The 20,455-nt window shown below is 54.4% G+C and overlaps 6 protein-coding genes across 6 annotated transcripts; 3 read left to right on the forward strand and 3 right to left on the reverse strand.

Annotated features, from left to right (window-relative positions):
* Nucleotides 1–2,724: 2,724 nt before the first annotated feature.
* COL26b_006720 (uncharacterized protein) lies at nt 2,725–3,045 on the reverse strand (the record flags this gene model as incomplete). Its single annotated transcript, XM_053179532.1, has 2 exons — nt 2,725–2,852; nt 2,904–3,045. The coding sequence occupies 2 exons, from the start codon at nt 3,043–3,045 to the stop codon at nt 2,725–2,727; spliced, it is 270 nt and encodes an 89-aa protein (XP_053036477.1).
* A 2,078-nt stretch (nt 3,046–5,123) lies between these two features.
* On the reverse strand, nt 5,124–7,076 carry COL26b_006721 (uncharacterized protein; the record flags this gene model as incomplete). The annotated part of the gene is made up of 4 exons (XM_053179533.1): nt 5,124–5,218; nt 5,275–5,535; nt 5,610–6,786; nt 6,855–7,076. The coding sequence occupies 4 exons, from the start codon at nt 7,074–7,076 to the stop codon at nt 5,124–5,126; spliced, it is 1,755 nt and encodes a 584-aa protein (XP_053036478.1).
* Nucleotides 7,077–8,222: 1,146 nt separating this feature from the next.
* On the forward strand, nt 8,223–9,878 carry COL26b_006722 (uncharacterized protein; the record flags this gene model as incomplete). The annotated part of the gene is made up of 6 exons (XM_053179534.1): nt 8,223–8,678; nt 8,732–9,012; nt 9,073–9,216; nt 9,271–9,380; nt 9,436–9,657; nt 9,724–9,878. The coding sequence occupies 6 exons, from the start codon at nt 8,223–8,225 to the stop codon at nt 9,876–9,878; spliced, it is 1,368 nt and encodes a 455-aa protein (XP_053036479.1).
* A 1,097-nt stretch (nt 9,879–10,975) lies between these two features.
* Nucleotides 10,976–12,292, forward strand: COL26b_006723 (uncharacterized protein; the record flags this gene model as incomplete). The annotated part of the gene is made up of 1 exon (XM_053179535.1): nt 10,976–12,292. The coding sequence occupies one exon, from the start codon at nt 10,976–10,978 to the stop codon at nt 12,290–12,292; it is 1,317 nt and encodes a 438-aa protein (XP_053036480.1).
* Nucleotides 12,293–13,744: 1,452 nt separating this feature from the next.
* On the forward strand, nt 13,745–14,687 carry COL26b_006724 (uncharacterized protein; the record flags this gene model as incomplete). Its single annotated transcript, XM_053179536.1, has 3 exons — nt 13,745–13,874; nt 13,981–14,390; nt 14,463–14,687. 3 exons carry the CDS (start codon nt 13,745–13,747, stop codon nt 14,685–14,687), a joined length of 765 nt encoding a protein of 254 aa, XP_053036481.1.
* Nucleotides 14,688–17,074: 2,387 nt separating this feature from the next.
* On the reverse strand, nt 17,075–20,164 carry COL26b_006725 (uncharacterized protein; the record flags this gene model as incomplete). The annotated part of the gene is made up of 2 exons (XM_053179537.1): nt 17,075–19,642; nt 19,733–20,164. The coding sequence occupies 2 exons, from the start codon at nt 20,162–20,164 to the stop codon at nt 17,075–17,077; spliced, it is 3,000 nt and encodes a 999-aa protein (XP_053036482.1).
* Between the last annotated feature and the right edge of the window lie 291 nt (nt 20,165–20,455).

Consider the following 20,455-nt stretch of genomic DNA (forward strand, 5'->3'; position numbering starts at 1 on the left):
TCGAATGGAAGAAGCGAGGGAAGAAGCAAACTTTCCGCAATGATCATGGAGTCGACTGCGGGATCTCGAGGAAATATGCATGCGAGGGGCGTTCGACCAGCATCATATTGAAATTCTTTAGCCAAGCGCATCTGCTGCTGCATGCAGTCGCACACCCGCATGCTGAAGATTCGGATGAGGGCTTTCCTTGTTCGCATCGCCCGCATCAAGGGGTCCCAGTCTCAAATTGTCGGCAGGGTCCCTGTGCCTGGCTAGGTTGCCCGGGATGTGGAACCGGATCACCCGCCGGTCGAAGCCAGGGTGAGCTTGTTCCGGGGTCAACACCAAAAACAGGGGTACTGACCCCATATGAACAAGGGAGTTTTCCTGCGCGAGGAGGGCTTCGTCTCCCAACCAGGTTGCAAATCCAACCTTGGCGCTGAGGAAGTTGGCCAACCGCCTCCCAGGAAGTAGGTTCGATGCAGCAATGCGTTTGATGGTGCGACACATAACGAACGATCGCAGGATCTTGTTTCTAACTCCGTGTTCTTGGGACTTCTCGAAGCTTTTGAATTCCGGTCGGGCTTTACAGATTGCTTTGGGATACTTCCTAGCTTGGATCGTAGCCCAGATGCCCAGCAATCTCCAAACTCCTCTGGAGATGATCACACCAGCTCGAGGATGTTGTGATCTGAGCTTGGGGGCCCTAGTACGCTATCCACTTCTCAGATTTGTAAATGCGCCTTGGAAGTGGACCTCCCTGAGTAGACTGGTATGGGACCGGCGGAAGGGTCGTGGACTTTGACAGGTGAGTGAACCATGGTTCTTGTGCAAACGGCTCTTATTTGTGAAACTTTCTGCTCCTGCCAAAATCAAGAAGTTTGGGCGTTTGTCTGAATCATGAGCAGAGTAGTTGGTTCGGTTTGCTCCGCACCAACCACACCTTCGCCTCTTTTGGTCCATCATAAGGCTTAGGCGACCCCTTTTAGCCAGTTCTGACTTTGGCTCCATCCCCTCCTTGCGATTGCCAGACCTCGCCCTGAACGCTGCCTTGGTATAAAGTGGAAGACCTACCACCTGCTACGTCGGGGTATTCCAAAGGATATCAATCATGGCAATGAGGCATAAGGCTTCGGCATATGATATGAGAAAGACGCTATAGTCCGCTATAGCAATTGAAGGATTGATGGAGTGCCTGTACCATCGGCGTGGGCCGCCATCCAGTATTGTGCCAACTGCGACCACCTTGGTTTTGGCCATACCCAATCTTGACCCCTGACTCCGCAAAAAGAAAATCTGGGAATACAAGGAAGTCGGCACGGAGCTGTGTCCGTCTGTGCAAGAAAGCGCCCCCAACCAGTCTCGCCTGCGATATCACCGAATGCTACTCTACCAGCCCAGTTACGTGGCACTCATCACCATGATCGCGCTTTCCAGCCACTCTTCAAAGGTCAACCTTGCGAACGCTGACATTAGGCACACGCAGGGATGGGGTCCCAAAGGAATAGAATCCTTGAAAAAGTCCGCGTAGAGCTCAAATGTTTGCGCCGAAGCACTCAGTGCAGGGCTTCGCGCCGCCTAAGCGCATCGTGTAGTATCAGCTGATTTCGATATTAAGCATTTTCTTACCGTGATGCATAAAGGTCTCCGCGGCATGGCCATGAGGATCCCCCTGCGTCCACTTCTGGAGTACGAGCAAAAAACATCATCTGCTGTCAATGTCCGAGGCTTATTACATCGATATCGGATGAGATACTTTTCAGATCGCAGTCGTTGTGGTGCTTTGGTAGTTTCCGTTACTTATGGAGAGTGAGCTGACAAAGTTGCTCCACGTCAGGAACTTATCAGTCATTGCTAGGCGGTCATTAAGGAATCCGATATCACCAGATGACTGTTCGGTGTAGAGTGGGCCGGTTAACAGGATGCTCTGAGTATTCTACCAAATATTCTTCTGATCTGGGGTGCGAGAACGAAGTCGCTGGTGATAATTACTAAGAAAGATCGAAATCGAAAAACGGCAACTCACGCTTATAGAGAAACAACTTTTCGTTGAGATTGACATGAAGATACAATAACACTCTTAAAAGCTGTTGTCCAAATTAAGCTCTTTAGTCAAAGAGAGTATGTTGGGCACGAGTCAGCGCCCTTCCACATACTCTGGGGCAAGTCGAAGCCAAGGCGGCTGGTACCGACAGCGCGAGATCAGGGGGCTCACGTCTCTGCAATCATTACTCGTGAGTAGCTGTAACTGCGTGTGAGTACGATTTGTAGAACCAGATACCCTCAGCTCCTCGCAAACAAGATCTGCATACTATGCGTGCTGGTGACTAGTAAAGAGTGAACATTTGGGCCAAAGACAAATTGAGAACTGTGCTGGCTCTTCGTCACAGCAAGTTGAAAATACCGCAGGCTATATGTGGGCAGTTTATCCGAAACTAAAGTTTGAGTGAAGCTGTAGACTCATATGACAATCCATCTTCAGAGTGTGACGAAATAGGAATTCAGAATAAACGTCTTACATTCACGCCATAGGTTAGAGGAACTGCTAACATTTTCGACCTTTGAAGGCAGAGGCATATGACACAATGAATTTCGTAATTCGAGAGACAAAATCACGAATGGTTCAATCAACGGCATCAATTTTAGGGATATGTGGTTGTGTGTTTGACCCGAGATCTTTGTATTATAATCCTCGCTACTCCATGCAGCTCTCATTTCTGTGTACAATACTTCATTGTCAATCCTCTATTTCTTCGCCGGGTTCCTGGGTCCATCCACAGCCTTCTCGACAGTGCCCGCAATACCGCCCTTGCTGGCGTTGAACTGGCTTCCAATGGCACCGTCCTTGGAGAAGGGACCACCAATCTTCTCACCTGTATTCCTATCAGTCATTATGCTCGTGGTAAGTGATGCTGCTTTCTTACCAATCTGGCCGATGTTACCATCGGGATTGAATTGCTTGCCAATGGCGCCCTCAGATGAGATGATACTAGGGTTGGAGGGGTTTGTGTCCTTCTTCTCGCCAGCGGCGGATGCAGCGTTGTGAATGGGGTTGTTGGAGGCCATTTTGAAGTTTATGAAGAGTTCAATATTGAGTTGAGGTTCAGTTTGAGTGAAGCGTAATATTAAGCGGGTGAGTTAATGTCACCATCTCCAGGGACGCTCCAAGATCATATAAACAGATTTCCTGTATCCTACAAGAGAGCATCTGCTTCTGATGCGCGTCATCTTTGACGTACTATCCGTCTGTATGTGGTGATGACGCCTTGATCGCTCAGAGAATGATGACATCATCAGATCGGATTCACAACCACAATCCTCTCGGGACTGTCTAAGAGCTGCACAGAACTAAGGCCATACGCTAATTCAGACGTAGTCGGAGAAACCGCCGCATGCAGGAATGTCCGTCCCATATTCGAGGTCAAAAGCACGTGCATCCTGATGCGTCTTCTTTCATCTCCAAAAGTTCAGGAACGGGATTAGTGCCCCGCCAAAAGCCGAGACACTTGTCAATGATGATTTCAATGATCTCGGTATTGCGATCGATTCCATGAAGGGCCGTTTTTGAGTATCATTGCACAATTGAGGAGAGAATTGTACAATGCTCTCGGTTGGCGTGTTTCATAACACATTTTCTACGCTGCTCTAGGAGGGATTCTAACGGGAGTCTGCCGGCGCTGGTCGACCAGCACTCCAGGACATCTACTGCGTCTCATCTACGTATGCACTGTTACGTCCCTGTGGCTGTGTACACTCAGCTGCAAGGTGCTTTCTGAAATCTCGGGGTCCAAGTTTGCCCGAAGGGCAGGGAAACCATCCGTCAACGCGATGATGCCCTGCAGAGACGTTTCACCCAGCTGTCGCCTGCCGGAGTTCTTCCTTAGGTCATCGGCCAGTTCATGATGACTACTTCACATGAATGCGAAGTACGAGAACCCGAGCCATGAGGCTTGCCTCTGGCCTCCATCGGCCCTGTGCGGCGAATATTCCATCCGAGTAAATCCAGGAACGGTTCTTGTAAAACCAAGGACACTCTCCGGCCCCTGCATCGGAACATCCTCCTCGGCGGGTCGTCAACATACGAGATCCTGTGAACCAGTCGTTGACAGACTCCCTTGCCGACCAAAAGGTCACAGATGGAGCCGATAGAATAGCCGAACCCCCACCGAACCAGCCCCAAATCCAACTCTGAAAACCCCCAGCCAACATTTCCAATCCTCCCCCGAAAGGAAATCATTCTCCTTCTTCCACCTTGCAAGATGAGACGACGTAAGTTGTGGCTGCGTGATCATCGCAACATGACAGTTCTAGAACAGCAATTGCCGGGGAGAAAATTCCCAAGAGATAGAGTTTCGCGCTTCCCCGGAACATGGAAATCAGGCTAGTGAGGATCCCCTGCTCTCGGCAGTCCACTGATCGCAGCGGGCAATATGCTTGTATGAACTTTCACAGTTGCACCTGTGGCAGGACGCCATCCCAACGACGACCGTACAAGCGTACAGGTGTGATAAACACAAATACCGTCCATTCTCAAGTTGAATGCTCCCAGAGGCACATTGCTTGTGGTGGGTGATGGCGGCATCCCTACGAGGACGCGGGACCAGGGCAGAAAAGGAGGGGCCACTTTCCGATCTCAGAAATATCCACATCTCTCGCGACATGCATCCCGGCCCCTGCCCTTGCTTCTTCTTCGCTGGCTTCTTGCTCAACCTGGCACCAACAGCGACAAAAGTACGGATACGGTTCCACCCTGCCCCGACATTGGTATATGCAACCTCGTACGATGTCTGCAGGACTGGGAACTTGGAAATGCGACTTGGTGTTGGTCACCGAGTTGCAGAATTTGCTACGCGATATTGGCATGGGTTCGACGGGTTTTGGGGCGAAGAAGACAAAATCTTTTTTGCGTTTGGCTGTCATTTTCTTGCGTGGACGAACTGGATTTCCTCAGACGAGTTAGTGGTCCAGTTGTGCAAGTTACGGCGCCTCGAATGGTGCAAACTACGCTTCATCATTCTCGTAACTATCTCAACCGTCGTATCTAAGTCTCGTGACAATTTAATTAATGATTAATAGCCCGTGGCCATGGTTCCAAGCGCGGCTCGGATTAAAGTCTTGTGGTGTAATAACCATGGGAAACGCCCTCACGACTTGTTGGAATACAACTCATCGTCCTTCTCCGCCGGCGCGTCAATGTGCATGTTGAACTCGTTTTCGAGCTCCACCAAGAAGAAAGCACCTACATGATTGCCGTTAGCGCGCCTGAACTAGTATTCAAGTAAAAGTACAACTTACCAATGGCAGCGGCAACGGTGATGGACCCAGCCGCGATCCAAACGAAGCGGAAACCGAGGCTGTACGTCTTCAGCAGAGCACCCGCTCCGGCCTGGATGATGTCGACCGTGACGCCCTCTACCTGCGCCAGCCCGGCGGTGTCTTGCGCGGCCAGGAGGCCGATGAACTGCGGCAGAGATGACTGGGGTAGGCCGAGCGGGAGGACGGCGGCGGCGATGTTGGTTCCCATGTGTGACATTTGGTCCGTGAAGATCGCGTTGTCTGGAACAGTGCATGTTAGCAATCCCTTCAACTTCAAGTAGTTGCGTCTCGCGGACGTATTGGGGGAACCTTACAAACTGCAAGACCAACAGAGCCGCCCAGCGACCTGACACCGATCATCAGACCGCTCGTGATGGCAATCAGCTCAGGGGGTGTAGAAAGCTGTGCTACTGTGACCAGTGTACACAAACAGATTCCGAGACCGATGCCCAGGAACACAGGGTACCCCCAAACAGGCTCCGAGGTCGTCGGCGTCGTCGTCGCCATGCACACAAAGAAGACAATCATGGACACGAACGCGACAACAGTGGGCCAGCGCACGTTTCTCGTCTTGGAGCACCACAGTCCAGCCAGAACAGCCGCGACGCCGTACACAATCATCGTCACGCCGTACCGCAGCCCCGTGCGCAGCGCGTCCGTCTCGTAGAGCACGCCGACCTGGAAGGCGAAGTAGTTGTTCGCCGCGAAGAAGACGAGGCCCTCGACAAAAACGCAGACCAGCGCGATGGGGAAGTTGCGCCCGCGGCGGAAGAGGCCGTGATGGAACATGCCGTCCGTCTTGAAGCGCGTCTCGTAGAGCGCGAGGGCGGCGCATAGCGCGCAGCCGACGACGAAGGGGGCGATGGTGTGCGCGTCGGTCCACGGGTACGGGTTCTGCGACCACGAGAGGCCCATGCAGAAGAGGACGAGCCCAGAGGAGAGGAGCGCGTAGCCGACCCAGTCGAGCTTGGCGAGCTTCTGCGAGAAGGTAAACTGCGTCTGCTTGGCCGTCTTGGGCGGGTTGTACAGCGCGAGGACGAGGAGAGTGGCGGCGGCGTAGACGGCGGTGGCCATGTACCAGTAGTTGCGGACACCGGCGGCGGCGTTGCCGTTGTGGGTGAAGGCGCCGCCGGCGAGCAGCGCGACGAAGCCGCCGAGGGCGGCGGAGAGGTTGTCAGCGGCCTGGGCCCAGGGGCGGTAGCGGCGCGGGAGGACCTCGGAGGCGACGGCGTGCAGGAGGGGCTGGGCGCCATAGGAGCAGCCGGTGATGGTGAAGCCTGCGATGGCCATGGCCATGGAGGTGGCGCGGGCGACGACGACGGAGCCGACGATGCCGCAGGCCGTGAGGCCGATGAGGAACCAGCGGCGGCCCCAGTAGTCTGCGGCCTGGGAGACGATGGGGGAGAGGACGACGGTCATGATGGCTATTGTGGAGGTCAGCCAGACGCTGTTTGAGCTGTCGCCCAGGACGGCGGCGAGGTTTTGGGTTTGCTTGAGGGTTGGAAGTGTTAGTTTTTCGATCTCGAGATTTAGTTTGGGAGACGACGTTGGACACGTACTGCTCCTGCGCCGACGACATTGATAAGCTGGGCAAAGTAGATGACACAGACGGCGAAGACGGTCAAGAAAGTCTTTGCGTGGAGGTGAGGGACGGGCTCGCTGACGTCCTCGATGCTCTCCTTTGGCTCATCGCGGCTGGAGGGCGCAACTGGGTTTGGTGTTTGGTCGGCGGAGGAAGTCTCCTGGACGTTGTCCGAGACAACTTCCTTCGGGGATGACATTTTGGATGTTTGTTAACGACTGAATCAGAGTTGGTGGTGAGAATGAAAGTTGTGAAGGACGAAGAATCAAGAGAAAGTTGAAGAGTTCACCGAGATGTGGTTGTCGATCAAGAGACTTTGACCAATATCGTTCGTCCCCTTTCCAACCCCGATGAGACTTTGACAACAGGGCTTCAACAACACGCGCATTTGGCAATTGCCAAACTCAGGCTTTTCGCTCACCTCATCGCCCGTTGTATTCTCGTGCGTCGGAGGTTGGACGAAGTGCTCGACAGGGATGCGAACCCTTCTTCCAACTAATGGGTGGTGTCCAGGACCCCAGAAACGGGTCCATAACCCATGATCCCGGTCATATATCTTCAACGGCGCAGCAACCACCCTATCTTCTCTGCACAATTCCACTCAGGAACCCCTTCTTCAAGTATGTACCACGGTATGTCTTGCTGTCCCTCCACCAGTTTCAACCAACAAGCTTCTACCGGAGGGCAATACTGCAACACTCCCAGGGCAGCAATTTGCATCCGTAAGGGCTTACGTACGGGCATCCCACCAACCGTCCGATGCGATGCAACACCAAAGTCCCCGCCGTATGCGGCACAGACTGGATCGAATGCTTGTTCACTGGGGCCCGGACGACTGGGTTCGCTGGCCCCCGGCCGACTGGTCCCTGTTCCGCGCAGAATGGCTGCCCCAATAAGGACCCCTTCTGCTGCTTCACGGTCTCCGGACCTTGTCATCTTTGTGAGGGTGAACCCCTCCTCTCCCAATCGCACACAGGCTGGGACGCGCCACCCGTTGACGGGTGCATTCTTGGCTGCAAAGGGCATCGTGGGCCGATGGGGGGCTGAGAGAAGTCCGGTCCATGGCCGTGTCGCTCTCCGGGAACCCCTCCGACATGCAAAGATGGGTTGAGAGCCATATCGACCCGCTTCGGCGATAGTGACACCAAATCAGGTCTTTGGCCCCAAGCGCAGCTTAGCTCTCCCCGTCGGCCAAACTATTTCCACGTCGCGCTGGACTAGCCACCTCGCACCCATCGTCTGTGCTGTATACAACGCCAGACCTCGGATCAACCTCCCCTTGGAAAGTTGTGTCGATCAACGACTCTAATTTTCATCCCATCCCACTCGCTTCCCCCGCGCCACAATGGCTCCCCTCAAGATCCTCATCGCCGGTGGCGGCATCGCAGGCCTCTCCGCCGCCGTGGGCCTCCGCCGCGCAGGGCACGAGGTGCACGTCTACGAGCGCTCTGCGCTCAACAACGAGATCGGCGCCGCAATCCACGTGTGCCCCAACGCAGCGCGCGCGCTGCTCGCCTGGGGCCTGGACCCCGTGAAGGCCAAGTTCGTGCTGGTGCGGTGCAGCTTCCGGGCCAAGGGCGACACGCTGGAGAAGTTCCACGTCGGGACTGAGGACTATATTGAGGAGAGGTACGGCGCGCCATGGTACTTTGCGCATCGAGTTGATTTGCATGAGGAGTTGAAGAGGCTGGCGACGGAGGTTGTTGAGTCGGGGAACGGGACGAACGGCGTGAATGGGCACGCGAAGGGCGGGTTTGGGATGCCTGCCAATGTGCACTTGCAAAGTGAGGTAGTGAAATATGTGAGTCCTCCTTGCGCTCGCCTTTGGGAAGACAAGATTAACATGACCCGCAGGACCCCGAGGGAGCGTCAATAACGTTGGCCTCCGGCGAGGTCGTCACTGGAGATGTTGTCATTGCCGCTGACGGCGTACACACGATTGGCGTGGAATCTGTCCTCGGCCACTCCAACCCGGCGGTGCCGCAAGGCCATTACAACTTTTGCTTCCGCTTCCTCATTCCGGCCGTGGATATCGAGGCGGATCCGGTGACCAAGTTCTGGACTGAAGGCGATGATGGACGGATGAAGTTCCTGGTGGGAGACAAGAAGCGTCTCGTTTCCTACCCTTGCAGAAAGTGAGTGGGATATTCTGAGATGAAGGCAAAAGGAGGGAATGGAGCGCTGACTTTGCGCAGCAACGAGGAGCACAACTTTGTGGCCATCTTCCACAACGATGACATCGAGTCCACCAAGAAGGAAGACTGGCATGCGTCTGTGGGCAAGGAGAAGCTTCTCGAGAGATATTCTGACTTCCACCCGAGTGTGCTTGCCATCTTGGAGTAAGCGATCCCTCTGACTCTGTACCAGGGTCTTAGAAACTGACATCCTCATAGCAAGGCCACCGAGGTGAAGCAGTGGGCTTTGCTGTACCGAGCCCCCATTCCTTCATGGACGAAAGGAAAGATGGCTTTGGCTGGCGACGCTGCCCATCCCATGTTGCCGCGTAAGTAGCGACCCTACTGAGGATGCATGAAATAGAGACTGACGGACAGCAACAGACCAGGGCCAAGGAGGAGCCCAGGGCATCGAGGACGGAGTGGCCCTCGGCATCGCACTTGCCTCTGCGGAAGCCAAAGACGTCGAGACCAGACTGCGGGTGTACGAGGACATTCGCAGAAACCGCGCCAGCGTGATGCAGATTTTCAGCAACGCTGGCCAGGAGGAGCCGGAGCTCATCCGGGAGGAAGCGTCCAAGTTTATCCCAGCGGACAGGGTGCCGAGTAAGTTGAGCCACAAGCCTCTGCTAGTTGGAGCAACGGACCAAACCATTCTGACTCATATTGCAGAAAACCCCGAGGAGTTCTTTGCATACAATTTTGGATACGACATCATCCGAGACAGTGTCCAGAAGGTACAAAAGGTAGACGCGTCGTTCGAGCTCCCGGCGTCGTTCTTCCAGAAGGCGCCCGGAAAGGGTGTTTATCCGTCAGAATCGGTCTGAATGCAAGCGTGGACATAATGATGTCGCAAGGTTAAGGTTCTTGCCGAGCGGTGTGGTGCATTAGACGATTTCCTTGGATACCACGAGGCCTGGGACCACCTGGGAGGCTTTTCGTCTGTCAAACTTCTGGCCGTCCCGCCCGTCTGGTTCAAGTAATAGTAACATGCTATATAGGAGTCAATTCAGAGTACAGGAACAGATAGAGGTCTTCCAGAAATGCAGATCAGATTCCTGGTGCAGTGGGTTGGCCCAAAGAAACATTGCCAGGGCCTCAAACTTACCTCAGTATGGCACCTCGTACAGACTTTTCTGCCGCTATCGGGCGAAACACGGCACCGGCAATCACAGATCAGAGCGTATCCATTCCTTATCCAAGATAGGTACCCCGCGGTGTCGGAATCATCGGCCGTCAGGGAGGCGTGGAGGGGGAAGGGGAGGGGGAGGGGAAGAAGTTGGAAAGGCGGTCAGCTCAGCGCAGCGCAAACGGCGGCGGAAGGCAGGCAGCACCTCAGGCGGCAGGCGGGCGCCAAGCAGCGCCATGCATCGTGGCTGCGGCTATCCGGATGCGGCTCCACCACGCCATGCAGCTGCTGAGCTTCACCACTGGCGGCACTGGACACTTGTCAGTGCAGTACCTCCAGTACCTCCCCCGCCAATCGCTCTAGCCAGGGCGGGGTTCTTCTCAGGCCTTCTAAGCTGCAGCTAGCTGAGTCCAGTTCAGTGAGCTGTCTCTCAAGCTGCAGCGTCGACTCACCAAGGCACTGTTGCAGTCTGCAGCGAGGCCTGGAGCCACCTCGGGCACGAATCTCTATTCTTCTTTCCGTCTTTCCCAGATACCTGCCGTACGTTATCTTGGGGAAGTCCCTTAGGTAAGACTGAAAAAAACACCCGAAGCGGACCACCTCACCGAAACTCTGCAAAACTCAATCTTTAGAGAAAGAGACAGTCTGCCCCTCACTTTCGTTCACTCATTCCTCGGCAGACAGCATTCCTCAGAAGCTTCTTCTGGACAGCTTCGACACACGGACGCACACTCAGACACCCGACACAAAAGATAAAGAAGAACGCACACGCCCACACGCCCCAAATCGCCGAAAATGGGTAGAGAAGACCCCTACGGCTACCCATCATCATCTTCCCGCCGGGACTCGAAATGGGATGATAGCGAGGACTCTCTCAGACCCTCCGCCCGCGGCCAGGACTCTTCTTCGTCCTCCTCCAGACCCCGCTCGAGATCACGCTCCGGGACACGCTCGACCAAGACGCACAAATCCTCAAAATCCTCCAAGTCTTCCCGATCCTCAAAGGCCCCCGAGGTCGTCTCCAAGCCCTCCAAAACCCCCAAAGACCCCCGCGACATGCCTCGCAAACGCAAGTCAACCGGCGGTGAGACCTCCACCACCACCGCCGCCGCGGCCACGAGCACGAGCACCGAGATCGCCAGTACCAAAAACACCAGCAGCGGCAGCACCTTTGGTGTCTCCCCGGCCGGTCTCTTGAGCAACCTCTCGTCTGCATACAGCGTCTTCCAGGCCCTCCCGAACCTCTCAAACCTCACCGGCGGCGGTTCTGCTGCTCCCACAACGCCCAATGGCACCCCCATGACCACCTCCTCCTTCGAGCTCGCCCTCCCCGACACGCCCGTCACGAACCTCCTCAACCCCTCCAACCTCCGCTTCCCCAACTCCCAGGACGTCCTCCATGCCCGCCTGTCCACAAACCTCCCCCGCCACGGCAACGCCTACGTGATCCTCCTCGTCGGCACCCTCCTCACCTCCCACTGGCTCGTCCTCGCCGCCCTCTTCGGCGTCGTCAAGGGCGGCCTCTTCCTCCAGTCCTACAACGGCCGCGACATTGCCCGCGACCTCGGCGTCCGCAAATACGCCTCGTCCCAGCAGCTGATGACCGGCTTCGCCGCTGCCGCTGCCTTCGTTGCCCTCTGGGCCTTCTCCTCCATCTTCAGCGTCGTCCTCACCATCGTCAAGGTCGCCGCCCTCGTCTGCGTCCACGCCGCCTTCTTCGACATCGACGCCGCCCCCAAGGGCCGCCCCATCCACAGAGTCCCCAGCGGACCTGTTCCTACTACACAAGGCGTGCTGAGGCCCGCGGGAACTTCTGCCCTCACGCCGCAGAACGCTGTCGCCTGGGCTGGCCAGCAGATCCGCTCCGTCAGCGAGGGCAACCTCAACCTCAGCGCCGCCGCCGCGCAGGCCAATGGCTGGTTCGCGGGTGAGGGCTTCGTCGAGGGCGACCGCGAGGAGTTCGTGGCCATGCCGCGGCCACCGCGATCGTCCGGGTCGTTTGACCAGTTCACGCCGCGCAGCGAGGAGGGCGGCGTCGAGGAGATCCCGCGGCCGTGGGGGTACCACGAGAACGCAAGGCCACAGAGCTACGTCGCGGGAAGGTCATACTAGAAATTCACAGATGACATCACGAGAAAAAAACAAGAAAGAAGCATATCTCAGAGTTACGGCATTCTCTGGTTTCATTGACGTTGGATGGTTTTTCATGGGAATGTGGAAGCTAAGATTGGCGCTAGATAAAAATAGAAGCTTGCTGTCCCAAGCCATTCCCTGGTTGAAAATGTTTCCGAGTTCACGAAACAGCGCACAATGGTTCCTTCCCACGCGGATCACCCGCGATTGACCTTGCTCCTGGCATGAATTTGCCAAGTCATGACAATTGCGGGCGGTCCTGATGGAATTTTGGCATTTCGCCGGACAAAATTGGTATTGTCGCGATGCTGCCGTACGATCGCGTGAGCTCCCCCGTGGGCCTAACACAAGCAGCAAAAGTTCATGGAAATCTTCTTCCTCACGACCAGGGACAGCACCCCAGCACGCAATGAAAAAGAGAAAAAAGCCTGTCAGACGTCCATCGACACCCACCCCGCCCGCGCGCCACAAGGGCAAGACCGCAGACGGGGACGAGATCATCACCACTCTCTATACAGCCTGCGAACGAATCGCCGACCGCCATCCTTGCGGACAGGTCGAGAGCAACCAGAGTTCTTCACTCTAGGGTGCCGAGGATATCACTCATCAACCAGGGTGGGATCTGTGGCTCCTGTAGGGAACCAAGAATAGGTCGAATACTATAGAAATGATTCTCTGAAGTATTGTCGACATGAAGGAAAAAGAAGAAAGAAAATCCTAAGTGAGCGGGAGGGAAGAGAGGTTTATATAGAAGAGCAGAGGGGAGGGGTGTGGGGCGGAGGTGCGCCGCGATCAGTAAATTTTTTGGCCAATGAGAATTCGGGGGTTGGTGGGTGGGTGCGGTGGGTACGTACTTGGTGCTGCCTGAAAAGTCTGCATCGTGGTGAAATGGGTGGAAAGAGCGGGTTTGGGCAGCGCGCTGGGTTGAATCTTTTGAGGCATCCAGGCAGAAGGAAAATTTCACTCTTGCAACTTAGGATTTGGGTGGGAGAGTGCGTGGGTTGATGCTGCTGGATGCAATGGGGCGACAGCTGCTGTACTTGATGCCTTCTTGGGTGCTGCTGGGGATATTCACAGCTGCGATTCGGATGGCCTCGTCAGTTGAAAAGGGGAGCAAGCGTCGTGAGGCTGGTCTTTTCTTCCCGCAATGTGAATTCTCGTAATTTGCTTTCCCGTCAGCATGATCGTCTGTTCCAAAGGCATCAGAGTCTTCCGCAGTATCACAGTGTCGGAATCCATGCGGGTGAGATTGCCTTGGCGTCCTTCCTCCGCTCTTTCGTCTGCCTAATCGAGGTTGATATTCTCGCTTCGCATCGCAGTTGTTGGTTTGCGAGCTCCGTGTGCCAATGACGCGCCTTCTGTTCCCGGCATCTTTCCCGCCTACAAACCCAGCACGTATCAGGAACCCCAACACGAAAAGACGCGTTCACAATGCCAAGCCCAGAGACGTTCCCTCCGCCAGCCGGCGAGTTCTTCAAGCTCTACATGCATCCATCCAATAGCGACAAAGACAAGAACGCCATGATTAACATGTACCAGCTCTATGATTGCTACCACCGGTGTGCGAATCTAGGTGTTACGTATGCTCAGGGGTCGTGGGGCTACACAAGTGACCCTCATACCTCAACATTCACCAGATTTCCACCCAACTGATACATCCCCTTCAGTATTGCGCACCGCGTATTCGGAGGAATCCAGCGCCTTATGGCAAGAAGTCTTTGAAAAAATGAAGATATGGGTAACCCAGTATCTAGTCTATGTTGACTATCTGAGGAGTAATAAGTCCGACGCCTCAGTCACTAAAGAAATGGCGCGACGTTTCGCCGTGGACGTCGTTGAGGACCAAGGCGGATATTCAAAAGCGGTGAGGCACTATCCCAACCTTACGGGCGCGAGCCAGCAAGACATCAAGTCGCTCGTCGAGATTTTCGAGACCTGGCGTGGTAACACTCTCGGCAATGTCGACATGGAGACCAACAGCCGTTATAGCCCCCGGTTCTGCGATTTTCTGGTCATCGACGAGGGTTCTCTCCGCTCGCTCGCTGCACTCCCCAAGGAGACGCCACACTTGGAGCCAGTGAGTCGTGCCGAAAGAATGGTAGGTCTCCTATTACTTTGTAAGTAAGGCCTACTTTGACACGATTGATAGGCCCGGAATGTGCTGTATGAGAATTCCTACGTCTGGCTCATAGACTCGCGCGCCGCGAAACGCTTCCGTGGCGTTGAGGACCCGGTCAACTACGATGGATGCATGAAGCTGAGTGTAGGTGATATCTATGAAGCGTGGTTTGAGAGGGTAGTAAGATTCGAAGAATTGGACTGGATTTTTGAGCGCGAAGAGAAGGCTGGAGAAAAGTGGTATTCTCCGCGATAACAGCCTTCATGATTACGACACTGCAGGTTAGGTTGTTTTTTTATGTTGCATTTCCATCCACAAATTTCGGGGTTCGACAACCCAATCCTGCACGGGGAGATATCTCTGTTTCGAAGTCGGTTCCAGCATCGCGACACTGTCCTCTGTTTTGCGTAGTAAGAGGCCGCTCGTGCAGTTATGATTACGGCACCGAGGTCCCGTTGTGACTGATTTCTGGCTTTCTCCAGACCGGACTCTATCGGCTATTACTGAGGCGTGAACTACCAGCCAGCCAGCGTACTTTTATAAGAACCTACTGTTCTGAGCCTTTGATTGTTTCTGCAATCGATTTTGTTTGTCCCAAACCTTCTAGTTCTGCTACTATGGCATGGTCATAGTCTGAACATGTGTAACAGACAAGCTGGGATCAGAGGGTGGATTTAATCTCTCTTGCAGCGCTTATGGGTATTGTTATTCCTCATCTTTTGCCATTTATTCGGGGAGGCGTTCTCATTCTTGCTTTAGATCATCAACGTGATTCTTGCTTGGCAGGCATATGTGAACGCCGGTCAATAGCATCACTTTCGCAGATTTGCACTGAACTTTTCAAACATTGGCCATATTTGCTTGCCGCTCATATTGATGCCTCAAATATATATCCTGCACTCTAGGGACAGCAGGATATGAATGACTAAGGGCATGTCTCAGCGGTCTTCTACAGTTGGCTGGTCAGGGGGGTTATAATCTCTGATCCTACCCGCATCAGCGATGTGGTGAAGATCAGCCATGGCTTTAGCAGCACAGGGCCTCTTTTTTGTATAAAAACATTCATTTTTCGTCATCTTGATGATTTTCCAGAGGCGGCAAAATACAAGTGGCAGTTTATCTTCACCGGCTATCTAGCCAACACCGCTGAGGCTTGAGCATAAGATGTCACTTGATTGCTCAATTGCTGACTGGCATGAGATCAGCATTTATCGTTTTGCTTGACTCTGTTCCTATACTCTGTCTTTGGCCGTGTATTCAAATCGGATTTGGAGACAGGTAGTCTTAGGAGTGTTCCATATCAGCATCTCATGGTCTAACGTGGACGCACTGCGTTCACGGCAACAATCTTAACGGTAACATGTCCTACTGCCCCATCAGCAATCTTTTCGTGAGACAATAATCTTTGAAGAATCTCTTCAGTGTAACTTGCTGACATGCCACATTTATAGGCATGCAAATGCTGCATATTGCCTTCGATACAGCGCCCTGGGCCCTGCTGGTATTATGTTCGTGTCCGCGCGGTCGCAGTGTTTCATAAGACATGCTTGCCGGTATGCTGATTATGCGCTATGTTCAAGGCGGTCGATGGCACGCATGTAAGATGCCTCAAAGTTGTCTTTGGATTTGCTGACCACGCTATCTTTCCTGAGAGCCAAAGAAAGCCGGTCCCAGTATAAGAGGGCGTGGTCTGTACGACCTTGAAACTCCACAAGACAATGATCGCCGGATTTGGCGCCAATTCTGGGCTGCTAGATCGTGCTTGACGTGTTGTCAATTCATGAGCTCTGTGCTGTTAGCTGGCGTCAGCCCCGCGATGTGACGTGAACGTCGACTGTCCCTTGCCCGGCTCTGTCCACGATATCTGTCCGTGGAGGTGTATTCCCACCGACACAAACCAAAATACTCGCCGATGTGAGTGTGTCACGTTTCATAACAGAAGTAGAATCATGCTTGTAGCGAAGGACGACGAAATGACACTCAGCCTGTCACATCTTGACTCTGCAGAGATTGCTGCGTACAATTTGTCGTTTGAAACGATCAAGCTGCATCTACCCTGTATTTAAAATGTCTGATCTTAAGCACGAACCTTTTAATGCAGATCTACCAAGCTGATAACGTCTGGTGTCGTTCTCAGCGGTATATATATCAGCGACACTGGTTCTCTGAGAACTGTGCAGCACGACGAAATGTAAGGCTTCTGGTATGTTTTCTACGCGGCCTTTGAGATGGAGGCAACGTGCCGGTCATGCTAAGGCAGGCACCAAAGGTAGGTTGTTCACCTCGCTTGACCCGCACTCAAGCCACCTCACACAGCACGGCTTCCCTCGTAACCAGGGAAGTATTTGACACAGGATACCGAAGGACACACGCAAGCTATGAGATGTTCTTGACTGAGCTTCAATATTCTCTTTCGATCCATCTGGGTTGGGTATCTATGCTAGGCAACACAGCAAGCACGCCTTTAAACAAAGCATCTACGCAGCCTTTTGCTCGTCATGCGACCCCTCTGACCCATGCTATGTATCGTAATGACCCTAAACACCACGCTTGAAAAGCAAAATTACATGGTATGATAAGCGCTTGAACACCTTGCCCCTCCCTCATGTTAACATATCAGCGATACTCCTTCGATGACTAATTCAGTCCCACACGCCCGCATCTAGGAATCCCCCACTGGAAAACCTCCCAAAGAGTTGACTACTCGTGATGCCATTCTTCTGCTGATTCTGCTTCTCGCGCTCCCGCTTCTCCCGTTCTTGTCGTTCTTCTTCCTTGGTGCGCTCGAGATCGGCCTGGACATCGCACATATCGATGAACTCATTAAGATTCTCGAGCACAGCGTCCACGTCATCGACCTCCTGAGACACCAGCTGAAGTGGCTGCTGCGAGGCTCTCGGTACATCGTGCGCCACCATGTGTGCCTCGGGCGCCGCTGCTTTTGCTCCAAGGGCGTCTGCTGTGACAAAGGCTTCGGCCATGGCCATTGGCCCGGGGCTTTCAAGAGCCTGCTGTGATGCGGACGGGAGGAGCCTGTGGGTGATCTTGGTCCTGCGCGAGACCGCCTGAAAGTGCTTCTGGAACTGGTCATCTTCACCGGTGGGAAGATCTGCTACTGCCAACTCTGGCGGCGGAGAGGCTGTCCTGTTCACCAAGGGGGTGGCAGGATCACTGCCGTCAGGGGATTCACCACCCTCAACCTCCGGAGCCCATCTGACACGCTTGGTTGGTCTGGGAGTCGCGTCCCAAGGGTTGTCGACTGTGGCTGCCAACAGGTTTTGCGTGCTTGGCAGATGGCCCCCACTCACGCGCGCCCTCTTAGGCTGGCGCCGAGGCCTTTCAGGAGAAGGTGACATGAAGTTGGCAAAACGCTTGATCTCAAGGATCGGTTCAGGCGTCGAAGCTCTCACAGTCTCCATGGGAGGTACTGACTCCTGTTCGATGACGGGCTCGGCCAAGGGCGTGGGCACATATGCTGAAGTTGACGAGGCAAGCGGCGAGGGTGAGGCGGGCATGGGGCTATTGAAAGAATTGAAGGCCAAAGCTTCTGCAGCAGCCTGACGCATCTTGACCGGGCTCGAGGCCCAGGGGCTCTGGTAGCTGGGATCTAGGAAGCTGTGCTGGCTGTTCTCCCGAATCGATTGAAGCTGGCGCACTGGGGCAACGGCAGGTACGTCCGCCTTCCAAGGACTTTGCTGAGATGCTGGGAGAGCTGGGCTCTCACGCGCGGGGGTGACGTCGTCGGGTTGAATGCTAGATGATGCATAGTCTTCAGACCGTTGAATATCTGTCCGGACGATCCCATTCATGGACTCAGAATGGGGCATGTGCTTGGGATTCATTGGTGTAGGTTCGAACTCGTCGTCTTGAACCATGGGCGTCTCTGGATTGGTGTACTTTTGTCCACCCATGGGTGTCTCCGTCGTATAGCTGTGATCCTGATGTTCCGCCGATGGAGCAGGAGGACAAGGACTACTCGGGCGAGGCATTTCGGTTTTCGACCAGGGGCTTTGTTGCGAAATCTCCTGGACCGCGCTGCTGACGGAAAGATCCTGCATGCCCGGAGAAACGGCGGCGGCAGTTTGTTGGTCTAGTACGACGGCTGGGGTTGGTTGGGGAGGGACTTGCTTGGGTGTCGATGCCCTCTGCTTCTCCGGCAAATCGAGTGGTACCGCTGCTGTCCGTTCCTGCTCGGCCGGCACCTCTTCGTTACCGGTTTCAGTATGCTTCTGCTTCTGTGGCGACTCAGGTTGCGCGACTATCGTCTGTTCCTGACTGGCCGATACTGGCTCGTCCTGAGCATTAGTTTCCTTTTGCTTCGTAGCAACTGCACAATGAACTGTCTCTGCCATATCTATAGTCTCAGAGATGACCGTTCTCCTCATAGCAATACCCGAGGCCAAATCTGCGGCCAGTTGAAGTAATGTCCCCTTGGTTCCCGCATCAGGCTGGCGGTTGTCTGCAACGTCCTCCTTCGGATTCTCACCGGCTCTACTAGACTCAGGCGAAGTCGCTTTGGTGTCGTCAGGAAAGCAGGTTTCCCCGTCAAGGTCCATAGCTTCATCGGCTGGTTCTGAATCTGACTGCGACTCCGACTCGGTGTCTGGCGTCGCGGGGGCGGGGGAAGAGGAATGATGTTCGTTGATCGCAACACTGGCATTGGCAGCAGTACCACGGCTTCTGGGCCGTGCGCGAAACAAAAAGCTTTCGTCCTCTTGAGTCTCGAATTCTATTTTAACTTCAATGCTGTCGTCGGTATCCTTCGCTTGCATCTCCACATCGACCTCTGCGGGCGCCTCTTCTCTCGCGTTTGTTTGTGGAGTCGTTTTTGACATCTTCGCAGATGGAGGTGTTTGAATGGGTGTGCTCAGCGGGGCGGGGTTCTCTTCCTCGGGGCTGGCAGTGGGTTTGGCTGGTGTTTGAGGCGGGAGTTGTTGTGATGAAGATTTGTTGGACCTTTGCAATGCCCTTCTGGACGACCTTGATTGACTTTGGGTACCCGGCAGGCTTTGCGCAGTCTCGTCCATAATCATAGGTAGTGTCCTATACATATCCTGAGAAAGATCTCGGCTTTGACCAGGGTGCTGCGTGTTAGGCAAGGCGACAATGGATGCACCTTCGACATCTTCCTCTTCTGCTTTCCGACGTTTGTTGTCCTTCCGCTTGAGCCAGTCTGATCCCATAGAACGGCGTTTCCTGTGAGATTGAGACTGCGATAGAGAAATATCGCTTGCGAATGACCAAGTTGGCTCGTCGTCTGGTTGTATTGCTGATTCCGTCGCACTCCTCCAAGCATGTACCCTCTCGAGATCCTCTGCTGTCATATGCGGGTTGGCCGTGACCCCGACCTGGTCCAGGCTCCGGGGGCTGGGTAGATGACAAGATCCCGTGTCATCGGCGTCTGATAGCTCACTCTCGGCAACCTCAAGCTCCGCGACAGTCTCCACGACGGCGACTGGTGGGTTTCTGCTTCTCTTCGACCGCCATGGGTTGACCCAGCCTTTCGCATCTGGTCCTTCAAACGGGCCTCGTAGCACCGACGTCAACAGCACGGGGGCTTGGCCGCTTAAATATCGGTGGGCGGCATCCTCAATCCGGCGTCTTCTCTCTTCTGGGCTGTCGTAATATTCGTCGTCGGATCCTTCGCAAAGGACTTCGGCATCATCGCGAGCTGGGTCGCAGAATGGCTCGTCGTCCAAGAACTGGACTCGCCAGTCTTTGGCGAAACTCATGGCGAGGAGGGGTTAGGTTGTTCATGAACTTTGATCGGTGTCGGGAGAGATTAAGTGGTTCGGTACGCTGGGCGGTCGCATCGGCGCCGGGCGGTGGTCCGGAGTGCGGGATGTCGTTGAAAAGAGAGGTCGGTCGTCGCCTCCCGCGCAGACAAACATGGGCTGCCAAATTGGACAAAGAGGCGATGGGTCGGGCGGGTCTTCATGTTCACCCGGCGACGCGACAGACGCGCCTGTGCACGGGCCATCGTGTTAAGTGGTCTCCACTGTTCTTTATTCTGGCGTTTGGAA

Source organism: Colletotrichum chrysophilum, assembly GCF_026319265.1.
Source record: "Colletotrichum chrysophilum strain AFK26 chromosome Unknown scaffold_51, whole genome shotgun sequence".
Lineage (NCBI taxonomy): Eukaryota > Fungi > Ascomycota > Sordariomycetes > Glomerellales > Glomerellaceae > Colletotrichum > Colletotrichum chrysophilum.